The sequence below is a fragment of the Trichosurus vulpecula genome, chromosome 2, assembly GCF_011100635.1.
Source record: "Trichosurus vulpecula isolate mTriVul1 chromosome 2, mTriVul1.pri, whole genome shotgun sequence".
NCBI classification, from domain to species: Eukaryota; Metazoa; Chordata; class Mammalia; order Diprotodontia; family Phalangeridae; genus Trichosurus; species Trichosurus vulpecula.
In genome coordinates, this window is record NC_050574.1 from 335,661,448 (window position 1) to 335,684,431 (window position 22,984).

A 22,984-nucleotide genomic window follows, 5' to 3' on the forward strand; every position below is an offset into this window, starting at 1 on the left:
TAAGTATCTGGCCACTGGCCCCAGATGTCTTATGTCATCATTTCCCTGATGTCGTGGTCCTCTTCAAAAACGAAGGACAAACACAACAATGATTCCTGACCCGATTCACAGGAAAAAAGACAGAGGCAAAAGTAGTAGGGAATGAGCTAAGATACCCACTAGAGACCTATCCCTGTGTCTCAGGCATCTTACCTGTAAGATTTTGTTCTTGTTGATTAATCATTTCAGAATATTTGTAACCCCATTTGGGGTTTTCTTAATAAAGATACTGGAGTGGTTTTTCTTCTCAGTCTCATTTTACAGATGAGGAAACTGAGGCAAACCGGGTTAAGTGACTAGCCTAGGATTACACAGCTAGCAAGTGTTTGAGGCCAGATTTGAATTCATGAAGATGAGTTTCCCTGACTTCAGACCCAGCACTCTATTCACTGTGCCACCTAGCTACCTGTAAAACAAGGGAAGCTATCTACTTCACCTAAATGTAGTATGGCGTGCACTTGTAAATATTATTATTATTATTAGAAAATTTCATCAGAAATGCAATGAAGAAAAAGAAATTTAGTGACTCCCCTCCCTGATTCCATACACTACTTCACCTTCGGAGGATGACTAGAAAAGATCTGGAGATACACAAGAAGGGAGATAAAATACTGAGATTTGAAGAGTCTCCTCCTTTTTTCCCTCCCTCCTTCTCTCCCCCCAGAACATTATGACACAATTTATTCAGTGGTTTGGAATTGCCCAAGTCAGGAATGGGGATGGGGGGAGGATAAAAGAAAAGAGATAATAAATGAGAATAGAGGCTGTACAGCTGTTTTTTTTTCTACAAGCTGGGACATTCGGGCTGAGGGATTTCTTTTTTATCTTCAATAATTTCTTATTAATATATTTTGTTTTTACATTGAGGGTTTTCTTAATAATAATCTAGAATATCTATGGCAGAGGATGCTATCAGGACCAAATGGAATAATACATGTAAAGTACTTTGCAAACTTTAAAGTATTGTTAAAATGTCAGCTATTAGCATTTTTTATACTTCTGGGAGATTCCATAACTCTAGGTAAAGTGCTTCAAACTTCAAGAATGACCTAGTGGGACTCCTGGAGAAGCAGAATTTTCTTTCATCCTCCTTCTCCATGTGAGCTTTATTCTTGTGAATGATTGTTACGATTCCATTGCAGCTAAATTTTCCCTAGCAAAGAAGCTATCTAGTCGGACAGTGCTAGGCATTTGTTTCTGAGCTAACATTTCCCCAAAGAAATCACCCATCTTGCCCATACATTATTTGCTCCTGTCAGTAGACCACTCATGGCTTTCTTATATTCAGTACATACCTCCCTCGAGAATCCACTCCACAGAATTTTCTCCTCATTGATGAAGAGCCGTTCACCCTTCTTGGCATAAACATTGTAATGCCCAACCTCCTTAAAGATGATGGAGCCATCCTCTGGGGAAAGGTGCCAGTTGATGATTGAATAGTTGCCCACCAGGTCCCCAAACTCATCAAAATCTACCTGCTCGCCCATATTGTTGGTGAAGTTTAAGTGCCGCAGGTGTTTCAAAACCTAAAGAAGAGCAGAGAAAGACATCTTGAATATAAATGCCATCGTCTGGCCATTTTGAAGACATGGTTCCTTTGGTAAACCCTTGGGATTTGGAATTGGGGAGTCACCCTTTCAAGGTCATAAGAGGAAATCTATCTTAGCTCCCACGAGCCACTAGCCTTGGCCAACCTAAGAATTCTGCCATCTTTGGCATGACCAAGAAGCGCGTATTATTTTTTCTGCTCCCAGTCCCATCAAGAGATGCATACTGGAGGAGCAGGTCAGAACTTGTGGCTGGTACTAAGTTGACACTTTTTTGAGAAGCAGCGTGGTGCAGTGGAAAGAGTATTGGATTTGGAGTGAGAAGTCTTCAAATCTAATCCTGGTTTTACCCTTTACTGCCTGTGTTACACCTTGGAAAAATTAACTTACCTCGCTTGCGCCTCACTTTCCCCTTTTATAACATAAAGACATTGGACTAAATGACCTCTAGGGTCCTCTGAATCTATGATCCCACGATCCTCCTTATGTTGCTCTTTCTCTAATACTGAGTTGCCATAAAATCACCACTACACATGGAATGAAAGGGGCAAGACTGAAGTTCATAGGCTCAGGGCTTGGTGAGATGGAAAGTATTCTAAATGGAATCAGAAGACCAGAGTTTGAATCTCACCTAATAATGCTACTTCTTGTTTAACTTTATGCAGCCACTTCATTTCTCTTTTCCTTAGTTTCTTCATCTGCAAAATGGGGAATTGGACATGACGATGATGATGATGATGACGACGACTCTCATGCTTTAAGGTTTGCATAGCACTTTGCTCTTATATCTCATTTGATCCTCAGAACAGCTGTCTGGCAGTTGCTATTATTATCCCCATTTTACAGTTGAGGACATTGAGGCGGATGGAGAATAAGACTTGCCCCAGGTCACACAGCCAGTAAGTATCTGAAGCAAGATTTGAACTCAGGTGTTCTTGACTCCAAGTCTAACACTCTATCCACTATACCACCCAAATTATCTCTAAGGTCCCTTTCCAGGTATAAATATATGATCCTAATATTTGGTTTCAATAAATTCACAGATTCAGAGCTGGAAAGCATCTTAAATCTCATTTAGTTTAATCGGTTAATTTTTATAGCCCTAGAGAGGTTAAGTGAATTGTCTGAAGTCACAGTTAGTGAGTGACAGAGCTGGGATTTGAACTCAAGTCCTCTGATTCCAAATCTAGAACTCTTTCCATTGTCCCAGGCTGAGTATGGTATGGATCATCACTATTACCAGTATTTTGCCCTTACCTTTCAGTCACTCACCAAGAAGTTGATGGCAGTGATGGCCAATGCCATTCTAAATATTGTGTAGAAAGGATATGGGATTTGGAGTCCAAAGTTCTGGGTTTGAATCCTAGCTCTGTCACTTGTGACTTTTAAGTAAGTCATTTTCTCTTTCTTGGCCTCAGTTTTCCTCTCTAAAATTAAATATTGGCAAAAAGTTACAAAACTTTGCATAGACTTTGGTCCAGTAATATAACTACGAGGTCTATATACCAAAGAGATCAAAGAAAGAGGAAAAGAACCCACACATACAAAAAATATTTAGTAGAGATCTTTTTGGGGTGACAAAGAGCTGAAAATCAAGTGCCTATTAATTGAGGAATGATGGAACAAGTTCTGGTAGATGAATGTGATAGAATACTATGGTGCTGTAAGAAATGAGGAAGGGAATAGTTTCAGAAAAACTTGGGAAGACTTCTATGAACTATCTTGGAATGAAGTGTGTAGAACCAGGAAAACAATTTACATAATAACACCAATCTTGCAATAAATGAACAACTTTGAAATACTTAAAAGCTCTGATCAACCGAATGATCAACCATGATTTCAGAGGGCCGATGATGAAACAGGCTACCTACCTCCCAGCAGAGAGAGGATGACTTAAATGTGCAGAATGAGACATGCTTTTCAATGTGACTAACACAATTTAATTTTAATTTTCTTGACTGTGCATATTTGAATAAGATTTTTCCCCCAGGGGTAGTAGAGAAGAGAGAAAGAACATGAATGCTTATTTTTTGTATTAAAATGAATACATTGGACTAGATGATCTCTTATGTCCTTTCATCTCTAAATCCTATGATCCTCTGGTCAAGACCTGGCAGCGGACACTACAGTAATTTATCTCACTTCAGTCAATGACCAGCATTTACTGGTTGTTCATTACACATCTAATGTGCTACTGGGGATTATAGGAATACTGAAGAAAGGGTACAGTGTGGTGCAGAGGAAAAAAAGCACTAGACTTTGAATCAGAAAATCTGAGTTTGAGAGTCCTGCCTCCTTCCAGCCCCCCCCCACCCCACACACACACACCCAACCAGCTCTGAGGCACAATATCCCTTTTGGGGTCTTGTTTACCACTGATCTTGGTTTTGCAATCCTCTTTCCCCATGTGCTTTCCAAACCCTTTCCTTCTGCATCCTCCCAACCCACCACACCCAACCAACTCCTGCAGGAAGGTGGGTTGGGTGGAGAAAATGAACCAGCAGGAAGAGAGCTCCCTCCCCTGGCTCGATGGGGGAAGACAATCCTGGGCTTACTAGACTGGTAAACCAGAGTAATGCTATTAAGTGACAATTTGCCTAGATTTTAGCAAAGCATTGAACAAAATCTCTCTTCCAATCCTTGGGTAAAAGGAGAGATATGGGCTAAACTATTATGTGTAGTTAGGTGAGTCTGTAATTGGTTTGATGTCAACTTAAAAGGTCTTTAGCAATCAATCAACGTTTATTAAGCACCAGGCACAGTGCTAATCACTGGGGATACAAAAGGAGGCAAAAGATAGTCCTGGCCCAGGGGCAGCTAGGTGGTGCGGTGAGTAGAGCACCCTCCCTGGAGTCAGGAGGACCTGACTTCAAATGTGGCCTCAGACACTTTGACATACTTACTAGCTGTGTGACCTTGAGCAAGTCACTTAACCCAATTGCCCTGCTTTTCCCCCTCCAAAAAAGATAGTCCTGGACCTTAAGGAACTCATAATGGAGGAGATAACGTGCGAACAAATACATGCTTAAAAGCTACATATGCAATAAATAGGACATAATTAACATAGGGAAGGCATCAGAATCCAGAGAGGTTGGAATAGACTTCCTGTAAAAGATGTGGTTTAGTGGAGAACCCCAGGAACTTGACCTTGCCCTGCCCTGTTTAAAATTTTTATCAATAACTTAAATGAAGGTATAGATGACATGTTTATCAATTTTTCATATGACATAAAACTGGGAGAGATAGCTAACATATTGGATCCAAAAAGATCATGAGAGGCTAGTACAATGGGTTGAATCTAAAAAGACAAAAAGCATCAGATCTCAATGAGAACTCTTAACCTTGAGCTCAAAAAATCTTTAAGATTGGGGCAGCATAGCTAGTTTGTATGGAGAAAATATTGGCATTTTAGTGCATAGTAAGCTGAGTTTGAGTCAACAGTGTGGCATGTCAGCCAAAAAAAAAAAAGCTAATGTAATCTTAGGCTACATTTAGAAGAGACCTACTGTGCAGAGTGAGAGAAGTGATATTCTCGCTGCTCTCTGCCTTGGTCAGATCATAACATGTTCAGAATAGTATGTTCAGTTCTGGGTAGGTAATTTAGGAAGATTATCCATATGCTGGAGAGCATTAAGTAGAAGGTGACCAATGGTAAAGTGCTTTGAGATATTCTATAAAAAGATAGGTTGGAGGAATGGGGAATGTTTAGCCTGTAGAAAAAATGATCGAGGAAGAGGAGGAGAAGGGATGGAGATGGTAGCTATCTTATATCTCCAGCACCTGACATAAAGTAGGTGCTTAAGAAATCCTTGTTGATTGACTGATTCAAGAACTTCCTGGGAAACGGGGTTAGGTTGCATCCATGTGTAATTAAAGGGCAGAATGAAAAATAAGTAGAAGTTGCCAAAAAGGCAGATTTTAGATACATATAAGAAAAAAACTTCCTAACAGATATCTCAAAGTGAAATGTGCTGCATCAGGAAGTAGTAGTGGTAGTGGTGGTAGTGGTAGTGGTGGTGATGGTGGTGATGATGGTAGAGGTAGTAGTGGTGGTGTTGATAATGATATTGACAATAACAATAATAGTGATGGTAAAAATACTACAACAACTGATATTTACATAGTACTTTAAAGCTTACAAAGAGCTTTACAGACATTATCTCATTAGAACCTCACACTAGCCTAATCAGGTATGTACTATAGGCATTATTATCGCCATTTTATAGATGAACAAATCCAGCTTCAGAAAACTGCTCATAGTCACATAGCTAAGAAGGATTAGGGGTAGGATCTGAACCCATATCTTCCTGATTCCAAGTCTAGCCCTCCATCCACAAACATCTCAAGTAGATTCTCCTCAGTACAGAGCTTTAAGCAAAGGCTGGATGACCATTTGTCAGAGATAGTATAGATGGATTCTTGTATCCAAATATGCTCCTTAGTACTACAGAAATCACATAACAAGTAATATATTGAGGGCTAATAGCAGGAATGGCCTTACATAAAAACTCCTTATGACCTGAGGCAGTTAGGTGATGCAGTGTGTAGAATGTTAGACTTGGGAGTCAGGAAGACCCGAGTTCAAATCCTGCTTCAGACACTTACTAGCTGTGTGACCCTGGAGAAGTTGCTTGGCTTCTGTCTGCCTCAGTTTCCTCAATTTTAAAATGAGGATAATAATAGGATCTACCTCACAGGGTTGTTGTGCCAACCAGTAAGAGAGTCAATAAGCATTTATTAAGTGTTTACCATTGCCAGGCACTGTGCTAAGTTCTGGGGATACAAGAAGGGGCAAAAGATAATCTTTGTCCTGAAGTAACTCACAGCCTACCAAGTGAGATAATTAATCAATCAACTAATCAAAAAAAAATTTTAAGTGCCTCCTAGGTGTCAGGCAATGTGCTAAACTCCAGGGCTACAAGAGACAAAAGACAGTCCCTGCCCTCAAGGAGCCTGATGGGCAAATTCCCCTCTAATGGGGGAAACAACATACAAACAAATATATACAAAATATATCTGGGATAAATAGAAAATAACTAATCAAGGGAAAGAACAGAATTAAGAGAAGTTGGAGAAGACTTCCTTTGCAAACCTTAAAGAGCATTATCTGGAATGCTAAAGCAAAACTTACATTTACAAGACACTTTAAGCTGATGGAAGCCCTTTATCTCATTTGATCCTCAAAACAACCTTGTGAGGTAGATGTCACAAGTATTATTATACAGATAAGGACACTGAGGTCCAGAGAAACTAGGTGCCTTTCCCAAGGATATACAGGTAGTAAGGATCAGAGATAGGATTTGAATCCGGGTCCTCTGCCTCCAGGGACTATGTTCTTTATACTAAAAATTTAGGATGGAGGTCACATACTGGATATAAAATGTGACTGTTAGGAGCCTCTTTAAATCTAGAAGAAAACAAATTTAGTTATTAATGCTATGAAATTCAAATGAGAAAACCAAAAATTGATAGGCATTTACTACAGATGTTGATTGGTTGTTTTTTCAGTCCTGTCTGATTTTTTGTGACCCCATCTGGGGTTTTCTTGGCAGAGATACTAGAGTGGCTTGCCATTTCCTTCTCCAGATCATTTTACAGATGAGGAAACTGAGGCAAACAAGGTTAAGTGACTTACCCAGGGTCACATAACTAGTAAGTGTCTGAGGCCAGATTTGAACTCAAGAAGAGGAGTCTTCCTGATTTCAGGCTCTGTGCTCTATAGACTTTGCCACCTAACTGCAGATGGCACTTTAAGAACTATGTGAAATCTGGGAGTGGGGAGAAAAAGAGCAGAAGAAAATGAGCGGTATTACCTGGTGAGGCTAGGTCAGGTAGCGCAGTTTGTTATAGCATAAAGTGAAAGTCATGGGTTTGATCATTGTGTGAGCTAGTTCCACACCAGGAAAGGGAAATACACACAGCTGTCCCATAGCCATAGTTTATACTCTGCTGAACTGTGAGTAGTATGCCCAAGTTCTGGTCCTGACTTTGCTACGAACTTGCTGGGTGACTGTAACAACAATGTTACTTGCAGCCGCTGTAGAGGCGTAAGGCCAATAACACAAGCACATAGGAGGGCTACCAGCACTGGTTCTTGGATTTGCTTTTCTAAGGAAAGCAACTTTAAGGGGTTAACGATCTCACTTCAATTAAACATACATATATCATTCGCTTAGTTCAGGGGAAAACATCAGTACCCTGAACTCTAGAGAAAACACTAACAGAAATTAGAAGCAGAAATTATATATACAAAGCAAATAACACAAATCAACAGACAAATAACGGAAATCAGCAATACATATAGTTACCAGAGAGAGAAGCACCAACATCTGGGTTTTCAAAACTGGGGGGCTCCTTAATGGCTACCCAGAGTCTCGTCTGGCCAAATCACAGGAACACTGTTCCAATGAGTAAGCCCCCAAGCAAAATGCTAACCTCAGAGTATATATACACTTCTTCAGAGTCAGAGGGCATCACAACCATGTGACTCAAACTCACGTGACTTAGGCTTTCTTGTGACTTAAGCAGGTCATCAAAGACTCTTGATTCAAACAAAGGCAAGACTCAGTCAAAGGCACTTGATTGCCTTAGTGCTGAGAAGCACTCCAAAACAAAAGATAGCAAAAATTCCCACTTTGCTTGCCATTAGGGTGACCTTGAGCAAATCTTGCTTCTCTGAGCCTCAGCCTCATTATCTAAAAAATGAAAAAGTTGGCTTTAATGATCTCTAAGATCTTTTTCGGTCCAGGCTTTTGAACAGTCTATGAGCTGAGGGGAGAACACACTGGATTCAACTCAATTCAAGAAACATTCATTGATTATTATGTTGGAGGGGCAGTGTGAGGCACTTGATACAAAGACAAAAAGAAAAAGAAAAAATCCCTGCCCTCAAGGAGCTGACAGACATTTGTGCACTAGCTTGTGAGGGTATGTGTTACATACCATGCACATAGATCTGAATTCATATCCTGGGCAGCAGCAGCAGCCTTTGCTGCTGTCCTCCTACCAGAGAGAAACACAGCAGAGGAAGAAGCCTGCCAGTAATGCCTACTTACAATTAAACTCAAAGTGATTTTAAAGAGAAAATACTAACAAGGTGAGCAGGAAGTGGGGGTGATGAGGAAAGGCCTCAGGTGGGAAATGGAACGTGAAGAAAACAAGGCATTCTGAAAGGCAGAAGCCAGCAGAATGTTATTTCTTCTTTCATTTACAAATTGTTTGCCTTGGCAAATAGCACCAAGTTATTACAGAGAAAGGTGTTTACAGAGGGATGTGAACACACTGTTGATTTAAAGAACATTTTAACGGCTCAGTGCTTTTTTGTTGTTAAAGGAAATTGTTTATTTCAATTTCAATTTCCTTTGTACTAATAAAAAGGTGTTATAGTATGATCACCTGCCTGTCGCCTCTTTCTTTATACCACCCATCTCTCCCCCTACAAAGTCTGTCTCTAATTTACAGGGCTCCTGACAGCTTGAGAACAATCTTCAAGCTGACATCTCATTGCAGGATCCTAGAGATGGACAGGACCTTAGACAATGTCTAGTGCATTGCCTTTATTGGATAACCAAGGAAAATGAAACTCACAGAAGGAAGTGACTTGCCCAAGGTCACTCAGCTAGTAAGTATACAGACAAAACAGATTTTGATTCTGGGCTCCCTGACTCCAAATTCAGTTCAGGTATTATTTCCAATGCTTGCCTATGGATATTTGGGTGATTCTTAGGGAAACCATCAAAGCTAGTGGGGAATGGAAAGCAAGGAAAAGAAGGCATGAAGGAAATGGGGGAGCAGGCCAGCTTTCCAGTCTTTGTTTCTCTCTTCTTTCCACTCTCCATCCTTTCATTATTTTCCCCAACATAGAATACCTACCTCCTTCCTCCTCCATACCTATTCAAACTCTCCCCCTGCCCCAGTCCTCCAAGGTGTAGCTCAGGTATCACCACTCTTCTCCCTGAGCCCTGTCCTTCTCCCAGTGCTTGGCACATAGTACTTGCTTAATAAAGGCTTTTACATTAATTCATTAGCTCTTGTCTGAACTCTTATTGCACTTATGATTGGCATCATACTACTCAGCCCTTAGTTGGTTGCTTTCTTATTTATTGTTGTTGTTCAGTCATGTGCAACTCTTCATGACAACATTTGGGGTTTTCTTGGCAAAGATACTGGAGTGGTATACCATTTCCTTGTCCAACTCATTTTACAGATGAGAAAACTGAGGCAAACAGGATTAAGTGACTTGCCCAAAGTCTCGAAGCTAGTAAATGTCTGAGGCCAGACTTGAACTCAGGAAGATGGGTCTTTCTGACTCCAGATGTAGGACTCTATCCACTATGCCATTTAGTTGCCCTTTGACTTTGAATGACTTTGCATCATTTAGTAGTTATTAATTAATACTACCTTAATTAATTAATAATTCAAAAATATTAACAAAAATTAATCAGTTAAGTCATTCAAACTCTCAGTGAGATATAGTGGAAAGAGTCCTGGGTCAGAAGTCAAGAGGACCAGGGTTGACACCTGAACTTTGCCATTTTCTACCTGTGTGACTTCAGTCAAGTCACTTGACTTCTTTAGGATTCAGTTCCCTCATCTGTAATAAGAGAGCATTGAACTAGATGACCTCTGAGGTCCTTTCCACCTCTAAATATTCTTACTTTAGCTTATCTAAATGTTAAATATTAATACTAAACAAATATTAAATATTAATTTTATTTGTATTATAACATTAATATTAAATAAGTATCTAGATATTCATAATCTAGCTTATCTCTCCAACTGGATTATGAGATCCTGAAGAGATCAAAGGTGATATTTGTAAAAAGTGCTTAGCACAGTGCCTGGCACAAAGTAGGTGTTATATAAATGCTTATTCCCTTCCCCCACTAAAAGGCAGAACCATGTATTCTATTTCTGGAGTCCCTTTCCTTTCCCTACTATCCAGCACACTTATCTTCTCACTAAATATTTAACTGTAGTCCAGGTAAGAGGAGGCTGACTCGTAACTAGCAGGCCAGCAGCAAAGAAGGGAGTTTCAGGTACAGTCCCCAAAGTTGTGCTGCAACCCCTTTGAACCAGTTCAGGAGAGCTGATTCTTCAATCTTCAGTTTGTGTATTTATTTATACTATGATGCTGCAATGTAATAAGGCTATTGTTGATTTCTAGACTTGGGGAAATTATAGCGAAATATTAATAATGCAGGTTAACTTAAAAGTGTGTTTTACCTACTTTTTGAGAGCTGATTGTTAAACACGTACCAGCACACCACTGGTAATAACACCCTTAAGATCATAGTGTCTTTAAGTAATTACTAGGCCCGCCCCATAAAACATAATTCAATTAGCTCAATTCAATTCCACAGTTACTAAGTACTTATTATTTATTAGGCTAAACACTAAGAAGGCAAAAATGAAAAATGGCAGTTACTGACTTTATGATTTAATTTCTTTTAAAAAGTTTTAAAATTTATTTAATTTTAAATTTATAGGATAAAACAAGCATTTCTATAACATAGTATAATAAAAGAAGATGATTTGCCTGTGAAACTGCAAATCTATTATGTACAACTAGCTATTCCTTTTAAATATATAACAAAGTTATCATGTGAACATTATCATGACACATTTATTACATGCTAGCAGCTTGCACGGTGAATAAAGAACTGGACCTGGAGTCAGGAAGACCTGAGTTCCAATCCTGCTTCCCATTGTCCAGAGCAACTTGATTCCCATTCTCCTAGGCTTCCTAGGGAATTGCCCAAAATAAAAGAAGGCAATACAAATATTTTCTAAGTTAAAAGGCAAACTCTGGTTTGAAAGACTTCTTAAAGACACCACAAATATTTTTATAGGAATGTATTCCTATTGTAACGATGAGGGGGAGCAGAGTGTTAGCCTGTTCAAAATAGCTCAGGAGAGCTGATTGTTAAATTTTCATTACAAGCATTTACACCTTGGAAATATGGCAAGAACTACAAACCAGGGCTTGATTGATTATTCTGTTGATTTTCTAGTCTTAAGAAAGTGATGGATACAATATTAATAATGAAGATTAAACTTCAAAAAATGTGTATATATTACCCCCATCCCAGAGTTGGTCATTAAACATTCACCAACACAGTCCTGGAAAGACAACATGATAGAGAATCAGGATGGGGCCAGCTTTGGCATCAAGAAGACCTGGGTTCAAGTCTTCCTGACTCTCACTTATACTAGTTGTGTGGCCATGAGTAAGTCACTTAAACTCTCAGTGTCCAAGGCAACTGTCTAAGTCTGTGAGTTACATATGAGTTTGCTGATTCCCGTCAGTGGAGAGAGCTTATACACAGAGTTCACTAAACTGAGGAAATCATAGTGCTGAACCAAAAAAAAAATGTAAAAAAGGGAAAAGGAACCACATGTGCAAAAATATTTACAGCAGCTCTTTTCATGATGGCAAAATATTGGAAATTGAGGGGATGCTCATCAACTGGGGAATGGCTAAACAAGTGATGGTATATGAATGTGATGGAATAATTGTACAATAAGAAATGATGAGCAGGCAGATTTCAGAAAAAACCTAGAAAGACTTGTATGAACTGATGCAAAATGAAATGAGCAGAACCAGGGAAACATTGTACACACTAATAGCAACACTGTGTGATGATTAACTCTGAATGACTTAGCTCTTCTCAGCAATACAATAGTCCATGACAATTACAAAGGACTCATGGAAATGCCATCCATATGATAAACAGCTGATGGACTCTGAATGCAGATCGAATCATACTTTTTTCACTCACTTTAATTTTCTCATTGTTTTTTTTTCCTTTTGGTCTGTTTCTTCTTTCACAACTGTGACTAATGTGGAAATATGTTTTACATGATTGCACATATATAACCTATGTCAATTTGTTTACCATTTTAGGAAGAGGGGAGGGCAGGGAAGGAGGGAGATAAATTTAGAACTCAAAATCTTGTAAAAATGAATGCTAAAACTGCCTTTACCTACAACTGGGAAAAAATAAAATACTAGTATATAAAAAATAAAATATAATAATTTTAGAGGGAAAAATATAACCCACCCCTCCAAAAAAAGATTAGAATATGATTAAATTGCAAAGCTCATCACATCTCTCTGTTTTTCTAGGTATGATTTCTCAGCTGTACAAGTCTGGAACTCCAGCAGTCAACTTATTTAAGGAAACACTGATTCAAATGAAGGTTGCTGTCCACTTCCTAACAAAGGCAGATGAACTTAGGATACAGAGAGACATCCCTGTTTGGATGTTGTCCAATGTGGGAATTTATTTTGGTCAACTATGCTTATTTGTTAAAAGGATTTTGCTTTTCTTTCTGGAGGGAGAAGATTGAAGGGAAAGGTGAATTTTCATTAACTTAAAAAATTACATTTAAATTTAAAAATGAAAAAGCTAATTCATGTGCTCAAAGTCACACAAAGCTGGGTATTATCAGAGGGATAATTCATTTATTGCAAATTTAATTGCTGAGGGAACCAGAATATTTGCATCCTTGAGTCTGAATTAATACTGTTTAGAGATTATACAGAACCTTAGGTGATCAAAGGGAGACAGATGGTCTTAAGGGACATTCTTATCAAGCTTTTGTCATCTGGTAGTCACTTGCCTCCATTATAAGTTTACCTAGGCAAGACAACTGGGTACTATGCTACCCAGCTAGGGCAGCCTTTTCTCCAGCCTATGTATGGGATATCTTGTGATTTTCAGTCTAACCCCTTTTTTCAGTATTCAATATTACAATAGCTAAGTGGTATAAATGGAGAGAGTGCTGGACTTGGAGGGAGGAAGCCCTGAGTTTAAATCCTGCTTCTGACACTAACTAGCTTGTGACTCTGAGGAAGTCACTTAACATCTCAGCCTTCATTTCCTCAGCGAAAAAATGGGGCTACCTACAATCTTTGTTGTGAGAATCAAATGAGACAATATGCGTGAAACACTGTGCAAACCTTGAAGTGCTATACAAATGTTAGTGATTATTATTAAATATTCCAAGGAACTCTCTCCTTATTTCGGGTTACATCATCCTTGTCTCATCCACATTCCAAAACCTTGTTTATATATAGATATGTATGTATGCATGTATATGCATATACACACACATACGTATATATACACACACATATATGTGTGTATATATACATATATACACACACATACATATATACAAACAAGGTTTTGAAATGTGGATATATATACCCCTGTTTTATACGTATGTATGTGTATGTATGTACACATACACACAGAGATGCAAATATGTATGTATATGTATGTGTACACATACATGTGTATGTCTATATTATACACAATGTGTATGTTTATGTGTATATATGTATATGCATATATAGTATATAGTATATATAGTGTGTGTAGATATATACATATGTCTGTGTATGGTATATATTATATATAGCATGTATGTATGCGTGTACATATATTATGTATAGTGTCTATGTGTATATATGTGTATATATACACATACATACGTGCGCATGCACACACACACACACTCACACACAAATTTTCTTTAGAAGGCTGCTCTAGTTACTTATGGGAGGACCTGTGGTGCATGCAGAATGTACTGTGAATTTCTGTTGTCATGGATCCAAGAGCTGTCCTTTCTTTCATCCCTGCCTATCCACTTGGCAGGGGGCTAATTACCATTGCCCAGGATTATCTGCAAGCTTCCATTTGTTCTTCGTTCCTCACAGTACCTAGTAAAATCTCAATGCAGTAGAGACTTGAAAACTGGCTAAATAACCTGCCTACAGATGCTTTAGCAAGAGCTGTCTACTGGTGCAATACTTCTCCAAAGTATAGTCCTAAACACTTGACAGAAGTCATTACAATTTTCTAATTAAACTACAGTCTGCTTGACTTACACAGAAGTATAGGGAGAGCAATGATTTTTGGCACCTGGAGGAAGACAAGACACCAAAACCATTGGCTCCTTTCCTATCCCTTTTCACAGTTCCCCTGCCAAATTTTAAAGCAAAGGTCCATAAATGTAGAGTTTGTAAAGGGAAGTGGTAAAAAATAAGCCTGGAAAAAGGTAGATGGACCTTTACTTTAGGAGGAATTTTTTATTTTATAGTGGTTTGGAGGATGGATGGAGAGGGGAGAAATGCATCAGTTGAGAGAGTCCCTATTATTGATGAAATCACAGATCTTTGATGTATTGTTAATCACATCTCTCATATATATCTGTTGCTATCCTTCTTCCGTGCCACTCATCCCTCATCTTCCTTTTAGATGTAGTCACAGGGAACTCATGTATGTAGAACTCTGCAGTTTATAAAGTATTTCTGTACAACGTGTGAGGTAGATAGGGCAAATATTCACGAGCTCCATTTTATAGATGAAGAAACGGATCCTCAGGGACGTGAAGAGACTTCTGTCTAGCCCGAGCACACCCAGTAAATGTCAGAGCTAGGGCTCAAAACCAGGTCTTTTGATGAGAATTCAGTGTTATTTCTACCACACCATAACACCTCATCCATTGTCCTTCCTGAGTTTTCTAGGCATCAATTATATTAAATTCCTTTTTGGCTGCCCAGTATACCAGCTCACCCATTATACTATTTAGGTATCTAGCTCTAGCAAAAAAGCATTTTGTTTTAAATGTATGCAGATTTGGGCTGAGTTCTTTTGTCCCTTTACATACTTACTTTTTAAAAATTGCAACAACCCTTCCAGGTTTTTAAACCAAAATCTCTCCCTCCATAATCTGATCCCAGATGAGGACTGACTGAAGGAACTGAGAATGTTTAGCCTAGAGAAGACTTGGGGGTGGGGTGGGACAGGCTAGTTATCTTCAAGTATTTGGAGGGCTCTCACATGGAAGATGGATTCGATTTGTTCTAGTTGGCCCTGAACTATAAGCAATGGATAGAAGTTACAGAGATAAATTTAGCTTGATGCAAGGAAAAACTTTCTAACACAGCTTTCTGGAAGTGGAATGGACTGCTTTGGGAGGTAATGAGTTCCTCTTCTTTGGAGGTCTTCAAACAGACCGAATGACCACTAGTTGGGTATCTTATAAGTGGAATTCTTGTGCAGGCATGGATTTAACAATATGACTACTGCGGACCCTTTTCAATGCTGAGATTCCATGATGCTGCGATTGGTTAAAATCCAGTCAAAGGTACAACAATTCAGGAGGATTTGTATGCACAGTGATCCTGATCTTCAAGTCATGTTTCCTGGCCAAATCTCACCAAGTTTATCTCAAACCAAACTCCACACAATTAATATGCCCATTTTCAAGATAAAACAAAGGTAATCAACCACAGGCCTGGGAATTGGGATGGTGGGGGTAGGGGCAGGAGTGGCAGAGGCTTCTTCTTCTTCTTTTTTTTTTTTTGCAAAGGCATTTTTTTTACTTCAAAAGTTGAATCCTCAGTAGGATAAAATAAATTTATTCAAATAGTCACCTTAACACCATTCATTTAAATCGGTGGTGTCAAGCATATAGAATTGGATCCCTGTGGGATGCAAATTGACTCAGAAAACCACATATTAACATTATCCATGTTGTATTTTTATTTTGTTAAATATTTCCCAAGTATAATTTAATCTGGTTCAGGCTGCACTTGGGAGTCTTGCAGGCTGCAAGTATGACACCTCTGATTTAAACCTGTTTCTTTTCAAAATGTGTTTTGAATCTCATCAGCATTTTTTGGAGCCCAAGCCCCCTTCAAACATGGATTCCCCTGAAAGTTATTTCATGTTCAAGGCATACTTGGATCAGTTGAAAACCACAGCTCACCCACCCTGTCATTTTTCTTTTGATAGACCATCTAGGCCTAGGGTATTTGTTAGTTCAAAGCTAAAGCCACTTAATTAAACAGCATAACAAGATAATAACAAGGAAAATTTCCCACACCCACAGAGGTACACTCTGGAACAAATTCTCACAACACCAGTGGTGAGGCCTGACACGTAGAAAGCCCTTAATAAATACTTGTTGACTCATTAAGTGCCTCCAACACTACAGCTTGCTGCATTCTCCACTTTGCTATGTGCTGCTGATGTCCTCTATGGGCTATTTCCTCCATCACTTTTACGGAAAATGTTCCTTTTTCCTCCGCTGATTCTCTGTTATGTGGCTCTTGGCTGCCCCCTTCTGGTTTTCCGTTGAATTGCAGCAGCTATGTGAGCTTTTTCCCTACTGAGGAAAGGTGCTCCTCCCAGACTTTTCTTAGCAATTTTTTTTGTGAGCCAAAGAAAGGTCCAACCCCCTCCAGTCACCCAGCAAAATTCCTAGGTTAAGTCTATCCTTCAAACTCCATTTTTTTTGTATCAACAGTCTCCCTCTGAATGCATTCTATTATTTGAGTTAGCATAAATACAATCTACTGTTCTTAGGATCAAGTTCTAGAGTCAGGAGGGATTTCAGAGACTTTCTAGTCTAATCCCTTCACATTAAAGATAAGAAAATTGAGGCTCATAAAGATTAAATGGCTTATACAAGGTCACAGAAGTGAACACCAGGAGCAGGATTTGAAACCAAAACCTTGGACTCCAGGCTCAGTGCTTCTTCCCTTATATCGTCTTCCTTGTATACATCTCCACAGCAAGTGAATTGCTAGCTGTTCCCGAAAAACAACATGTGCTACATGCATTCTGTCAGACTACCTACCCCACAAGCACACAATGAGCACCCCTTTCCCCTCCCCCATCTTTGCTTCTCAGAATATTAATTTTCCTTCGAGGCTCAGCCCCCCACCTCCTCTTAAAATTCCTGATCCCTTTCCTTTTCCGGTAAGTTGTTTTAGTGCTCCCTCTTTATGAAATGACTCTGCATTATGGTTATTTGTGTATGATTGGACAAACCACTCTGGGCCTCAGTTTCCTCATCTATAAAATGGATGGATGGATCTTAGATGATCTTTAAGGTGCCTTTCAGGTCTAAGTCCTTTGACCTCTCTATACCTCATAAATTTCTGCAGCCAAAAAATTCACCGCCTGGTGGCCAAACTTTTGGTGGTGATACTCTCCAAATTCAGCTTAGAAGGGCTCATTGGCGGGCCCTACACAAAGCCTTCCCTTTTCTAGAAGAACTGCCAAAGGGCCTCAAAGGGGGAGTCTTATAAGAAAAAGGAAGTACCATGGGAATCTAAAAGACCTTTCTGGTTTTCTGGGGCTACCCTTGCAACAGTCTGTCTCTGCTCCTATTACCCCTTCTTCAATGGCATCTGTCCCTGCTTTTCTAAAAGCATTGGATATTTGGCATCTTCTATGTCTGGAATCTTGCATGCTAGAAAGTTCCATGATCCTTTCCACTGGGGATACAAAGACAAATTCAAACTCTGTCCCTGCTTTAAGGAAGCTGTATTGGTTATTAAGGTGGGACTTTTTTTTTTTTACTGTTTTCTCTTTTAGAAATGCTAAAGTAATCAAATGCCTTTGATTAAGCCTTACTAGGTGCAAAGCCCCAGGCCCACACCCTTTTGCTAACTAGGTGCTAAGCCCTAGGTTCACACACTTTTGCTGATTGGGTGTGAATCCTTTAGGCCCTAAACAGGATATAAAAACTCAAAGGTTAGCATTTTATCTGGGGCTCACTCATGGAGGAGTGTTGATGTGGAGACTCTGGGCAGCCATTGTTAAGAGCCCCCTGACTTTGAAGAAACTCAGATATTTTGTTTTGGGGCTCCCACTCACTGGAAGAGTAGCAACTGCCCCCCCCCCCCCGCCCTGTTTTGCCAACCTACAGGTTGATTTGTATTTGGTCTGTTTATATTGTGTATGTTTGTAATTTATTTGTATTTGCTCTGAAGTTCAGGCTTTTCCTCCTAAACTAAGTGAATGATATTTGTATGTTGGATTAAAGTGAGATTATTAACCCCTTATAGTTACTTTCCTTAGTAAAGCAGATCAAAAGAACCTGTGTTGACAGCCCTGTGTATGCTGATTGTTGTTGGTTTTACACAGCCACAGTAGCTGCTAGCAGATTGTTGCTACAGAAGATTATATCGTACTGGAGGATACTATGAGTACACAAATAAACACAGTCTGGGTTAATCTGAGAAGGGCCAGGAAGAATGGCAGGAAAAGTTTTATGGAGGAGGTAGCAACTCAACTGACCCTTAAAGGTCTAGATCAGGGGTAGGGAACCTGTGGCCTCAAGCCCATATGAGGCCCTTTAGGTCCTCGGGTGAGGCCTTTTGCCTGAGTCCAAGTTTTATAGAACAAATCCTTTTATTAAGGGGATCTGTTCTGTGAAGTTTGGATTCAGTCAAAAGGCCACACTTGAGGACCTAGAGGGCCACATGTGGCCTTGATGCTGCAGGTTCCCCACCCCTGGTCTAGATTATTGCTAGATGACTGTGCCCTAAGTATTGAGAGTATAGTGAACTGTGCTTGATCGAGGCCCTGCCCCCTCTATAAAACCTCTGACCCTCACCCACTTTACTAAAGTGCCCTGTTATGTGGGATGGGACTCAGATATCTTCACACTGAAATTGGAGGAGTGATGACAATCATTGCAACCTGGGTGCCAGAACCTGAGATTGCTTTTTTTTAAAGTAAGACTGATCCCATTCCTTCTCCTACCTTTGCCTGAAGATGTTGTTGCCTGAGCCTTGAGCCTTGAGCCTTGCCTTTTGCCCTGGTTGGTTTGCAGAATTTCCCTGCTCCAATTGAAGGGTTGTAGCCTTGTCTTTGGCTACTATGATCTTGATGTATCCTTTGCCATGGACCCCTCTTCATGCCATTGAGTATCTCAAGTTAGATCTTATGTAAATTAAATTGTGCCTATAATAAAGCCTAATGCTTTTAGCATCACCAGCTCATCTGCCTCTTCTTTGAAAACCATAGCAAATCAAATCCCACTGCGGCAGATGGGGAGGAATAGAATCTCTGTGGGTAGAAATTCCATACTCGCATAAGAAAAAGATTAGCAAAATTAATGTATTATAAATCATCTAACAAAGGGTGATGAGACTATGAAATGCTAAATGCACTTGGGGAAGAGGCAAACTTGGATTTAGGTAATTATAGTAGGGAACTTTAATTGCTACAAAAATAAATTGGCTGAATGCCTCATTCGGAAATGAGGTAGAAATCATGTTTTAAGATAAGAGAAAGGATTATTTCTTAGGATGATCTAATTTGAGCCAGCAAGCAGTTATTAAGGAGCCAATAATATACTGTTAATGGAGCTGTGAATTAGTCCACATCTCCTGGAAAGCAATTCATATTTATGCTAAAGGAAAATTATTAAAATGGCCCAATCCTATGTTACCACTAAGACCCCCAAAGGAGGTCAAAGACAGGAAAAAAAAAGGTCCCATCTAGACCAAAAATATCCACCACTCCCCTGTGCTGTATTGTCTTTCCTTATTAGAATGTAAGCTCCCTAAGGGCAGGGACTGTATTTACTTTTCTATTTGTGTCTTCCTCTCTTCATATATTCATTCATTCTGGGTAGCACTTTGACGGCAACAAAGAATTGTAAACAAAATAGGTGCCTCTACTAAACAAATTGTAGCACATGGGTGTGATAGAATCTTACTGCACAGTCAGAAATGATGAAGGATTTGGAGAAGCGTGGGAAGACATATCAGGAAAATGATACACACCATTCTAACAATGCATATGGGAATAGTAAACAATTGAAATTATGTGTAACTTTGTAATTCCAATGTCCAAGCTTGACCTGGGAGAAGAAATGAGAAAACGGTGCTCGCTCCCTTCATTGGGGAGGTGGGATACTACGGATCTACCAAACATGGTCAATGTGTCGGCTAGTTTTGCTGAACTTTTCTTAAAAAAAAAAACTTATAATGGATGACTTACTGGGCAGAGGGTTGGGGGAGGGATATACAGGGCGTCCCACAGATCCTAGTACAGTTTAAAGCTTTAATAAGCTTAAAGAAGGAAGGAAGCAAGCATTTATTAAGCACCCACTGAATGCCAGGAACTGTGCTAAGTACTTCACAAATATTGTCGCATTTAATCTTCACAACAACTCTGTGAGGAAGGTACTTTTATTATTCCCATTTTGTAGGTAAGGAATTTGACAAAGAGAGATGAAGTGACTTGCCCAGGGTTACCCTATCTATGAGAGAATTTGAACTCAGGTCTTCCTCACTGCAAACCCAGTATTCCACCCATTGTTCCATCTAACCACCTAAATACAAATAACTGAAGTACAAATTAGAATTTAGTAAGTGGTGCAGAAACCTATGGACAAGGAGAAAGGTAGTGCTTTAGGTACTGACTTGAGAATACTGTGACTACGGGTAAACTACTTAGTGTGGCCCTTGGCTCAAAAGGCCACTTGTATAGGGCTCTCTCCTTATTGATGGATATTGACTATTCAATGTCCCATATCTGCACTGAGAGGTGGGTGGAGTTGATCAGAGCATGACAGAAGAGAGATTCTGGACTTTTCTGGCCTCTAGCTTCAAGAGAGAAGCTGGCCATTCTAGCTTCTCTTCAGGTTACTGAAGGAAGAAAAAAAACTGTGAAGAAGCTGACATGTAGAGAAGCAGAGAGTCTCTATCATGTCCCTACCCCTGTCAGCTTGCTATATTAGAGACTTCAGGGAATTTCCCCTTGGAAGATGTGGGATATTCTCTCTCTCTCTCCCCTTCCTTCCCCCGTCTCCTTTTCTCTTCTCTGTCTCCCTCTCTCCTCCCTCCATCTCTCTCTGTCTCTCTGTCTCTTTCTCTGTCTGTCTCTCTTCCCTCTCTGTTGAGATGAGCTATCTTGCTCCCAAAGGTAAAATTCATTCGCTCCACATCATCTGGTAAATATTCTTCGATTTATACTTTCTCTGATTACTATTCTGCTATCAGCTTGGACAAGTGGATTTATTTGCTATTTGCTATGTGTTTTCATTGCAGAACTGGCATTCGGTGGAAAGGGAGTTAACTCTTGGATATAAAGTTTGTTGCCCTCCTTTTCCTATCAATGAATAGTGATCAGGAGTCTAGTTTGAACTTAAAAATTACACACTCTACATTAATAATATTTAAGGAAGCAGATATAATTCTAGCCCAATATTCCCTCTCTCTGAGGAGAGCAGATTGGCCAGCTTCAGGCCCCAACCTCCTGCTTCCCTTCCTGGAAATAATCAAAGTCTCCCTTGGATAATGATAGGGGGAGGAGACACTAGAGATGCTTACATTTGCCTCCCCATGAGCCACATTGAGACAGTCATATTATATTAAAAACACTATTTCAGCATTTAGTGGGAGAGAGGAAATCCAAAGACTCTACTGAAATTATTCAATATTAGACAAAGAAACCATGATAAAGTGAGGCATTAGTTACGAATAAGCCAAAAGGTATATCTTAAAAAGTTAAGGAGTCAGATGACTCTTAAACAAGACCTTACTGGACACACACACACACACACACACACACACACACACACACACACACACAGAGTTCTGCAAATGAAATGGCAGCATCCAGTTAACTAGTTAACTAACATTTATTAAGCACCTACTGTGTGCCAGGCACTGTGCTAAGTTCTGAGTATACAAAGGTCAGTCTCTGCTCTTAAGAATCTCACAGAGTAGTGGAGGAGAAAAGCTTTAAGGAAAAAAGAACACTGAAAAAAGAGTCCATGTGAGAATAGAAAAACCAATCAAGTAGGCAGTAAGGTAATGGACAGAGTACTGTACTCAGACTCAAGAAGACCTGGGTTCAAATCTAACCCTGATACTTATTAGTTATGTGACCCTGGGCAAATCACTTAACCTAGGTCTCAGTTTCCTCATCTGCAAAGTGGGACTAATAATAGGATGTACCTCATAGAGCCATGAGGTAAGGACTCAGCAAATATTAAAGTACTTATATAAATGCTAGCTATTATTTTTTTTTAAAAAAAGGGCAAGTTAAGTTTAACTAGTACTTAGGTCCCAAAACACTTTGCAACAACTTTCCTCACAAAGGATACCTAGATCAGTTTTTTTTAAATATTTAAAGGTTCTTTAAGTAATCCATCACAAGGGGGATTTCAAAGGGTCAAAGGTACTTTGTGATGTGCTCAAAGAGATGAATGTCCTCCAGACAGATTGAACCCTCTCCTCATTTCTCTCACTCTCAGTCTTTATCTCAGAGGCAATTAGAGAGCCTCTCCATCCCAAACCAATCCCAGAAATGGACAAGCTGGAGACACTAGGTCAAGTAGCAATCAACCCTAAAAATGTTCTGGGGCAAAATGATAAAAAATAAATGTAGATATATTACCAGCACTGGATGGCATCCAGTTGAAAGCTTTGAAGGGCACTCGAGGATGAAGCTGGAGTGCTTTTAGCCAAAATGTGTGAGTTCTCATTCAGAGGCTGAAAGAAGAGTGGCAGATTGTGAATGTGACCCCTGAAGAAAAGAAGGGCTCCAGCGGGGATCACACAAGCAACATGT

At 39.6% G+C, this 22,984-nt stretch overlaps 1 protein-coding gene across 1 annotated transcript in view; it reads right to left on the reverse strand.

Moving 5' to 3' along the window:
- The window catches only part of CASR (calcium sensing receptor), a 90,521-nt gene that overhangs the window by 34,160 nt on the left and 33,377 nt on the right, over positions 1-22,984 (reverse strand). The window contains exon 4 of the mRNA XM_036746616.1: positions 1,335-1,565. Coding sequence (XP_036602511.1) covers positions 1,335-1,565 — 231 coding nt within the window. The remainder of the gene's footprint in view (positions 1-1,334; positions 1,566-22,984) is intronic.